Source organism: Xenopus tropicalis, chromosome 4, assembly GCF_000004195.4.
Source record: "Xenopus tropicalis strain Nigerian chromosome 4, UCB_Xtro_10.0, whole genome shotgun sequence".
NCBI lineage: Eukaryota > Metazoa > Chordata > Amphibia > Anura > Pipidae > Xenopus > Xenopus tropicalis.
Genome location: NC_030680.2, coordinates 59,948,449 through 59,958,734, shown reverse-complemented (window position 1 = coordinate 59,958,734; position 10,286 = coordinate 59,948,449). Strand labels below are relative to the sequence as shown.

The window sequence follows — 10,286 nt, the reverse complement described above, 5'->3', positions numbered from 1 at the left end:
GGTAGGGACTATTAATGACCACTGATATTTTTGCTATTGACCTTCTACCACACTATGGCTCCCTGGCCTTTGTAACTGCAACACCCAACACTCCCCTTAAACATATTTGAAATATTTGATCAGCCAACATTGCATTCATAACAAACGGAAAATGTCTTTGCGACAAGTATAAATGGTAAAAATGTATGTGTTTCAGTGAGGGAAGGAGAGTCAGCGAGCTGTAAGTAAATCCTAAACTTTATTATCATTAATAAGAAAAACAAAAAATTGCCCCACTGAGAACAGATAAAAGAGTTGGCAAAAAGACAATTGCTGCTGAAGAAAAGGCCACAACTTTATTTAAAGGAGCACAAACATAATTAAGCCTAACTTAATAAATGTTATTTACAAAGTAAGAAAATCAAGCAGCCTGAGCAGCTCATTAGGAGTGAAAGACAAATCCCTCAGTCCCATGCCAAATGTGGGAGCAAGTGGGTTAAAAGATAGGGCTGGATATTCTAGGAAAAGGTAGAATTCTCAGCACAGACCTCAAGATCATCAAACTAGATAAAAGATCATTAACAGTCAAATGCATCATTGACCATCTTGCCACTGTCAAACAGGACAAAGCCTTTTGAAATCATAACTGTAAAAGTGCTGCATTTCTTCTTTAAAGACACACCTTTCATGCCCAACAATCAGCAGTTTCATGTGAGTCTTTAAATCTGTAGTATTTTCTTTTGAGGACAACAGGTATCAAGCTTCCTGTGGGAAAGAATGACTGCCCCCTTAAGATTTCTTTTTAAGTTCTTCAAATCTGCGTGACAGATCGTCAAAGTCAATATCTTCTGAGGTGGATGTGCTTGTGCCTACGGATGTAGCTGGTAATGTATCGGGAACGGAAGGCAGCTCAGGAAGAACAAAGTTATCGGGAGTTTTTGTTCTTGGTTTGGCGACAGGAGGCACATTATTACCGGGACCTAGTTAAATCAAGAAACACGGTTACCGAGGTAAAATAAAATCAAGACTTCACAACCATCCTGAAAAGTGGGACATTTCCTGGCCTGATCCTGGATAACTGGATCTCCTAGACATCTAGGGGATCCATTACATAATTTAACTATTGCTGGATTTTTGTGGGACTGGGATCTTACATTATCAATAACCAGATTCTGGATCCTCACACAGGAATCTTATTACAGGCAGTTATGCTCAGTATTCAGGTAAACAATCAATTTGCTCTATTTAATAAATAAAAGTGACAGTTGGGAGGTAGGTGTAAAACAAACTTTATGCATACCAAAGCCGTGTTGTAAGTGGGGAAAGTGTTCAGTAAAGTAATTAAGAACAGTACTTTGGACCAGCCCTGATTCACTACATTTAACACACTCTTCCAAGAACTATTCCAAAGTACTTACCAGCTGTAGGTGGAAGATTATTTGCTTGTGGCCCAAAATTATCAATCTGTTAAAAAAGGAATGTAGGTTACATTTAGCTCACAATGTAACTGGATAGTTAACTCTTAATTACTTTAAGTCCCAAAAATAAAATCTAAATTAATGGGTATCAAATTATACTGTATAATTTTAGAGCGAAAGCTACTGTGTTATCTGACACAGGGAAACTGTGCATCATCCAACCAATCTGAAGGTCAGACAGTATCTGATCTGGAAAACCAAATTTACACAGTACCACAGCCCTCTCACTTTTACATCTGCAAACTTCCCATCCACGTGCTGAGATGGATTATTGGTAGTTTACATTTTTTTGTCAGGTAAAAAGTAACCGTCAGAGACATCAAAGAATAGTCTGTCTAAAGAGTCATCTTCACATAGGCTTCCATCTTCCAGTTCCAAACATCTGAGATACAGAAGGGCCATGCTTAAAGGTCCCCATACACGGGCCGATAGTAGCTGCCGATATTGGTCCCTTGGACCGATTCCGGAGCTTATCGACCCGTGTAGGGGCAGAAACGAGGGGCCTGCCCGACCGATATCTGGCCTAAAATTGGCCAGATATCAATCGGCCAGGTTAGAAAATTCAGTCGGATCGGGGACTACATCGGCTCGTTGATGCAGTCCCCGAACCAACTGCCCCATTGCCGCAAAGGGCCAAACGATCAAATTATATATTTTTTTACCTACAGGCTCCCCGATATCGCCCACCCCGTAGGTGGGGATATCGGGTGAAGATCCGCTTGAGCGAATCTCAAAGTGTATGGCTCAGCGGTGTGCCTTGCGAGGATTGATGCATCAATCCTGATCTAAGGGCTGTGCGGTTGAATACCTATTTGTTGAATCTCAAAGTGTATGGGGACCTTTAGTATCTGCTGTGTTACCTCAGTACAGGTATGGGACCTATTATGCAGAATGAGAGGACCTAGGGTTCTCTGGATAACAGGTGTTTCTGTAATGTGGATCACCATACTTTAGTGCTACTAAAATATAATTTAAACATTAAATAAACCTAACAGAATTGTTTTGTCTTCAATAAGGATTAATTATATGGTAGTCGGGATCAAGTACAAGCTACTGTATTATTCTTACTGTGTTATACAGAAAGTTCCAAATTATGGGAAGACCATCTACCATAGACTCCGTTTTAAACAAATAATCCACATTGTTAAAAAATTATTTCATTTCTCTCTGTAATAAAAAAAAAAAAAAAGTACCTTGTACTTGATCCTTGAACTAGGAAATAATATATCCTTATTAGGGGGTCAAACAATCCTGCTGGGTTTAATTAATGTTAAAGTATTTTTTAATAGACTTAAGGTATAAAGATCCTAATTATGGAAAGACCCCTTATCAGGAAACCCCAGATCGTGAGAATCATGGATAAGAGGTCCCACAACTGTACTGATAAAGGAAATATGCTTATTTGCTTGCAGAAAGTACTACCTCCAGGAAATAATACAGTTATAATGCTAAATTAGCACAGAAATAACAATTATAAAGTCTAATAGTTACTTAGACTGTGTTACCCGGTTTGTCTGGTTGGTGCCAAATTGTGCATTAAAAGACTAATCGGCCAGGCAGCTGAATGGTTAATTATTCTTCTCATCCCAGAACAGTAGTGCCAGATAGTGTACATGTCTGGCCACAACTTCCAGTTTATGAAATGCTTTTTCATTTTTATGAAATTGTGTAAATTATACGAGATGAATTTTAATATGTATTAATAAATGAATTTTAGAGGGCGCTTCTCTTAACAATCCAATTAAGATATCTATATAGCCTGATTCACGGCCACCATAAGTGGCTTAATTAGCCAGTTCCACTGCTAAACCATGATTTCAGGTAAACATTAAATTATGCATTCCTTTAAACAGGGGATACAAAATCTGATTCCAAAAGTCTGCTTTCTTTTCTTCTCTGGCATTACCACTACCCAACTATTTTAGATGAGTAACTCACAGTATCATATGTAGGCGGCATGGAAGGGACAGGTGGTGGCATACCACCCATTGGAGGAGGATTTAAGTTGCCAAAAGGTTGGTAGATTCCTACTGTTGCACCACTGACTGGGTCCTGTAAAAATGTGAGGAGATGGTCAGACGCTATTTTACATTTGAAGCACAAAGCAATAAAAGACAATGTACATACCTGCCCGCCAGGTGCAGGGTAGGCAAATGGGATGGTAGGTGTTGGCATCTGCATAGCAGAAACCATTGGTAATGGCACACCAAACCCTCCACCTCCTCCACCACTACCACCTTTTCTCCCATCATCTGTAAAGCCAACATCTATCAGATCAGCTTCAACTCCAGCCGGGACTTCAGCCTTAAAAAATAAAAGAAATTAAATAAAGGCATACGTTACAAAAATAATTCACCAGAAGATGGTAGTCAGTGTTGGTAAACAGTATATGATTTGATATATGTGCTCAAGGTAAATTAATTTATACAAAAAATATGATATCTAATTAGATTCTCTCTTCTGGTTAAGGCAAATGCCACACAGATGCCTAAGTTGTCCACCATTGAGTGGCGTATCTTGAAAGAGGCTGGCTCCCGCAAAAAAAAAAAAAAAAAAAAACCTTTGGAGGGGTCTGGTTTGAAAAGTCCCAACTTCCCTGCCCAACTCACATGCTACCTGTTTGCAGCGTTAGTTTTCCTGCAAAGTTTAAGGCAGGAGAGGAGCTGTGGTAGAGGAGCTACAATACAGCAGACCCTGCAGTCCAGGACCCCCACAGGGTCTTCTGTATTATAGTTAAGCAACAGCCATCATGTTCCGATACCTAGCTCATAAATACAACTCTCCTAAGCTCAGCAATATGGATAATTGGAGTAAGTAAATCTCTGTGGTATATGATTTTCAGCTAGCTATTGAGAGAAACTAATTTACAAGAGAGAAACGCATATGGCTAATTTTACATATATTCTTTAAAATGAGCTCCTCCTTACTTAACCTTACTTATAACCATTAAATGCAGGTCCAAAAGTTGGAAGAGGCTCTTTTTAAATATTCTAGCAATCTGCTTGTTAGGCAATTTGTCAAACAAGCACACCTTTACCAAATTCTACCAACCACATACCCAAATAAACTATATCAAATAAAAGGAGGACATTTTAGTAGCTTAATACATAAAATGTCCTTAATATACTGATAATGGGCAGTATAAAAAAAGAGAAATCGAGTATGCACTTCTAACTTGTTTATAAACGAGTGGTGGTTGTGGTAAGGGTGGTTTCACCTTTAAGATAAAATTTAGCATGTTATAGAATGTACTATTCATAGCAACTTTGCAATTCATCTTCATTATTTATTTATTTTTTTTATAGTTTTTGAATTATTTGCCTTCTTTGTCTTTATCTTTCCAGCTTTCGCATGGGGTCACTGACCCTGCTAGCCACAAACCTTTTTCTCTTTTAGGCTACAATTTTATTGTTACCTTTTAATTGCCTATCTTTTTATCTAGTCCCTCTCCTATTTTTAATCCAGTCTCTCATTCACACCACTGCCTGGTTCCTAAGTTAAACAAAACCCTACAAACTGCTGAAGTTTCAAACTGGAGAGCTGCTATACTAATAACTGAAAAAGTACAAAAAAATAAAAAAAATGAAAAACAATTGCAAAATGTCTCAGAATATCAATGTCTACATCATAATAAATTTAATTTCAAAGGTGAATAACCCCTTTAACCAAGAGTGCACATACCAAAGAACCATGGCTTCTGGTTCATACATACATTCATACAAAAATTGGATGTCACTTACGTTATGCTGGTGCATGAACTGCCTCTGCAGTGATTTATTGGGGCAATCAGCAAGAATACAAAGTACAAATGTTTTGGGGCCTCCTGCCCCCTTTCTCAATCGGTAAAAAAACATAACATGAGTTATGTCTAATTTTGTCTAGATTGATAATAGGGAGAGTTTAGAGGACAACTCTTGTCTTTGTCTGTATGGATTTGGTTACACCCTCATTGCTAATGGTTTATACAGGAGAGCATGGCCAGCTCCATGTTGTAGCTCCCACACTTCCCAGCTTAGTCAGGGGATCCCAGTGGCGGACAATAAAAAAAGGCAACATCTGGGAGTTTTAACCTTGGACAGCAAGTTGCAGGTAAAACTTAGTGTCTGTGAAAAATCTATAATGCAGAAGAATTCTTAATTAATCAGATGAGTGAGTGAGTGTAAGACTGGCCAGAGGGGATGACTATGTCTTAGCTGGCCATCTTATAATATATTGCTATACATGGACAAATAATCTTTATTTTGTTTAAAAGGGAGAACATTTTTAGTATCTCAATGTACAAAATGTCTAAATGCCCTTAAAGGAGAAGGAAAGTCATTTTGGCATTTTACTGCCAATAGATTTGCCACATTAGTGCCACCTAGAACACTATATTTATTCTGCAGAAAGCATTCCCATACCTGAGTAAAGAGCTCTAGAAGCTTTCTCAGTTTGTTTAAAGAGACACTGACACCTGAAATTAAACTGTTTTTTAAATATATCATAACGTATTTGCCTTTAATTTATAATTTTGCCATACAAGTATCTACTGCAGCTTTTACATTACCTATCAGATCCCCCATGTTCCTCTCTGAGGGGGCTGAAATATGTGTGCTGCAGTAGGCCTTTAGCATTAAAAGCTATAACTGACTGAGGCTGAGAAGGGACAGTCAGGCTGGAAAAACTATCAGGTTTAGGAACAGCAAGTAACAATTACTTACAAACCAAGCCTATAGGTGAAAAATGATCAACACAACCTATAGGTAACTTTTCATGTGCAATAATATTTCAAAAAGTAGGTTTTTCATGTCAGTATCACTTTAAGACAGCAGCTGCCATTTTAAGTAGCTTCCTGCTACCTCTAGCTGTTGGTAGCTCAGATCACACATTCCTAAGGGAGGGGGGGAGGGAGTTCTTAGCATTCTTGTGGGATGGGGAAGCAGGAGAGAGGAGGACAGACTCTGGCCCCAGGAATGAAGGATTTTTCTGAGAGAAGAAGTCTGATACCCAAGAACATGTTTACAAAAAACGAGACAAGAAATCATGTGTTTCTTTTGATAGAGGACTTAGATGACTACACATTTATCAATTAGATAAATATGAATAGAATGGTTTAAAAGGTAAAGGTTCATAGAACAAATTTGCAAACAACAGAATACAGGGTTATATATGGACAGAAAAAGTAATAATACAAGGCATTAGAGTTAAAGAGGCAGTAATACAATTAGAAAAATGCAGCCAAATCTGTTTTCTGTTGACTTACCATAACAACAGCATCCGGTTCATATGGGACATTGTAATTCTTGGCAATCTCAATCAAATATCTTTCAACTAGGATTTTTGGAGGAGCCTCTACACTCAGCTTGTGCATTAGCTGAAACAAGATGTCAGATTACAGGATTATTGGGAAATTGTTTGTTCTCATTTCCCCCAAACTAAGATTTAAAATCCCACATCTCATAACCCTCCAAAAACACAATGGATTATTCTACCTACCCGCTCATTGACTGTGCCAATTTGGTTTGTCCTACAAAGCTTGCCATACTCTTTGCTGTACTTAGCACAAAGCTGATCTGCAACCTGTACAAAGAATAAATAAATGGGTGCAAAACATGGATGATGGGAATTTCTATGCTTAAATTCACTTAAATAAACAGAGAAATATTTTATAAATCAACTAGTTTTGCTCTTACTATTTTAAGCTCAGTAACTTCTGTTTGCAAGCGTGGAGCAGCCCAGATTAGAGTAGAAACTGCTTCTCCCAGGCCAGGATCCAGTTCTCTACAGAAAGAGAAACAAAGAAATCATAGTAAAAGGCAAAATAATCTGTGCAGATTACAAGCAAAAGTGGAATTGTGAACATTTCTAATTTCTTGCACTTACTTCATAGACTGAATTAATCCAAAACGTGCCAGAAGCAAGTCACAGTAGAGTTCAAGAATCTCCATTGCCTCAACCAGATAATCTTCACGTATGATGTGCTCCACTCGGATCCGTGCTCGCTCATCTTTTCCAGTGGACAAATAGTCAGCAATCTCCTTTCTAGCCTTTTGTGCTAATTCAGCTGGAACACACAAAAATAAATTTTTCTTCACTGCTTGTTAGTAGTTTAAGAAGATACAAGTGGTGCAAATAACATTGCAGCACACTACTTACTGCGGACATTTGCGAGTTACTTACTTTTTTTCTTCTCTAGAAGTTTTAACCGGTTTATAACAAGTCTCAAATTGACTCGAAGACGTTCAGCCTTAAAACCAGAGCCCAGCATGGTGATTCTTCCCTGTGAAAACATTAAGCAGTTATAAAACCAGAAAGGTTGTTTTGCTAGCATAGCAGTATACAACATATGTTAGCTTTGGTTGCAAGTGAATATGGGGCAGGTGGGAGTCCCACTTCAAGTTGAGGTAATAGTTATTAAAGGGGTAGTTCACTTTTGACTTTTACTGTGTTACAGAATAGCTTATTTTTACCAACTTCCTCTTCTGCCTCTTTTTAGCTTTTCAACAAGACCCCATTGGCTAAAGGAATATTGCTCTATAAAGCTAAAAATGTTATTGTTGCTTTTTATTATCATTATAATCTTTGTATTCAGGCACTCATCTGTTCACATTCCAGCCTCTCATTAAAACCACTGCTTAAAAGCTAGGGTAAAGTGAACCTTAGCAACCAGATAACTACCAAAATTTCAACCTAGAGAGTTTGCCACAGTTCACCAAAAGGGCACACCACACCCTTTATTGATCTAGAAAACTTTACTATAGTGGGGAGAACCCCAAGCGATCCACAACTTGCACCACTCACTTCTGCCACATCAGATTTACAACAAAATTAAAATCAAATGTAGCTTTCTATACTTCATTAAAATAACGTATGTCATAAACAGAAAAAAGAAAAGGATTAAAATCATAAGGTAGAGGCAGGACCATTGATACTGTAGTGGTGTTTCTATGCCAATGAAAACCAGTTAATCATTGGCATTATCTACAGGATAATCTTCTTTATGACCAACAAGAAAATCGTACATAACTGATCCTTTAAGGGCTCTGGCACATGGGGAGATTAGTCGCCCGCGACAAAACTCCCTGTTCGCGGGCGACTAATCTCCCCGAGTTGCCGCCAGTTGCCATCCCACCGGCGACTTACATTGTCGCCCGCGAACAGGGAGTTTTGTCGTGGGCGACTAATCTCCCTGTGTGCCAGAGCCCTAAATAGTACACACACACACAGTGTGTTTATGTGCAAAAATACACACTTCACAACTATTGTGTAACTACAGCAATGTCTAACTGTTCACCCTATTTAGCTTAAGGAATAACAAAAATCATTTTATGGTTAAAGCAATAGGCAAAATGTATGTTTAGCATGAATTAATGCATAGGGTTAAAGGGCTTGTTTTCAGCATTTTTCCTATGTATGACTTTTATTCCTTGAATTAAACAGTGCATGATCTTTAAAATAAAGCCACTAGTGATGCATGGATAGACAAACTATAAATTCACACTGACCCAACATAGCCCTACCAAAGTTGTTAAACCCATGCCTCCAGCAGTGACAACAAGGAAGGGCAGAGCTATGCAATTGCCTCTCCAGGGTGGCTGGGATAGGGCAGAAGAAACTTTGATAGAGGAGATGGGACACCAGAGTGACATTACCAGTTGGGAAGGGAATACCCCATCACCCAGTACAGAGGTTAATTTGCCAGCCCAAACCAGCAGGTCAGGGTGTGGTCAGTGTCAAGGTCTATTTGTATGTTTGAGTACAGACATACCAAATCAGCAGTTCACTGAGAAGCCCACTGTAAACAGAGAAGAAAAGTCCTGTTTTGTCACAGCCCTGTACAAGGAATTAAATCAATAGAAAAAAGAAAACTTCTACATGCAGCCTGCAGGCCAATGGGTTGCAAACAAATGAGGAAATGTATGCTAGTTTTTATGCTTTTAGATAAGGAGCAGTTTATTATACAAAGGGCTTCTTTATGGACTGGTGATTTGTATTAATTGTGCTCATAAGAACTAAGGAGTAAAATGTGGGTTTACTTTCATCGTTGTACAGTTTCGTGCAATAACAAATACCACATATTTCCTAATTAAAGCAAAAGGCAAACAGAATGTTCAGAACAGCCCCTATTAACTAATGTCATGTTGAAAAGAGGGGAACACTGTCTATTTAAAGGTGAACTCGCACTTTTAAGACATGCAGCCACAGAGCTAAACTTCAAGAAGCAGCAGAGGCACCCAAGGCTGAAGGTGTCGGGCGGCGGGGCAGGGCCGAGGTAGTGGGCGAGTTACGCTGGTGCAAGCCGTACAGAACTGTTATTTCTAACGCATGAAACAATATTCCTTGATACTGATCTAAACCAAGTAGAAAAGTAATGTAATTGAATCCGCACACAGCTCACTTTACCTGTCACAGCCGCAATTCCCTGAAGGCGCAGCCAAGCCGTCAGGCTGAATGGAACTTCCTGGTTGCAGGCGCTCGAATGTGAAGGCGTCACGCAGATCTCACACCACCGCAGTTACACAGGGGCCAGTACAAGGCTCCCTTATCTGCCCTCCTAGCTATGTGGTAGCTGCGGGATAAGCCCCAGCTAATTACCTTCAAAAGCGGCTCACACTTCAGCCCTGTCACCTCACCGAAGGCTTCTTTTGTTGTGGAGTGACATCACGCAGTCAGGTGAAAGTGAGTCACCGCGACACCCAGTTACGTCATTTCCTGCTTCCGCATCGCCTGTGAAACAAGAATCTCTCAGAAGGCCTTCTTCGGCGTAGTTCAGTTGCTATAGCGACCCATGGTGCTTTGAGTGTTGCATTAGCGCTGCCTCTGCACATGACCGCGCTTTCGATGCCCTTA

General features: G+C 39.3%; 1 protein-coding gene across 1 annotated transcript; it reads right to left on the bottom strand.

Annotated features, from left to right (window-relative positions):
* Positions 1–313: 313 nt before the first annotated feature.
* ist1 (increased sodium tolerance 1 homolog) lies at positions 314–10,094 on the bottom strand. Its single transcript, NM_001102771.1, is given in 10 exon segments — positions 314–959; positions 1,398–1,443; positions 3,396–3,509; positions 3,585–3,761; positions 6,700–6,810; positions 6,933–7,016; positions 7,130–7,217; positions 7,320–7,500; positions 7,617–7,716; positions 9,840–10,094. Coding segments are annotated over 9 exon segments (1,080 nt in total). The 5' UTR covers positions 7,705–7,716; positions 9,840–10,094; the 3' UTR covers positions 314–768.
* Between the last annotated feature and the right edge of the window lie 192 nt (positions 10,095–10,286).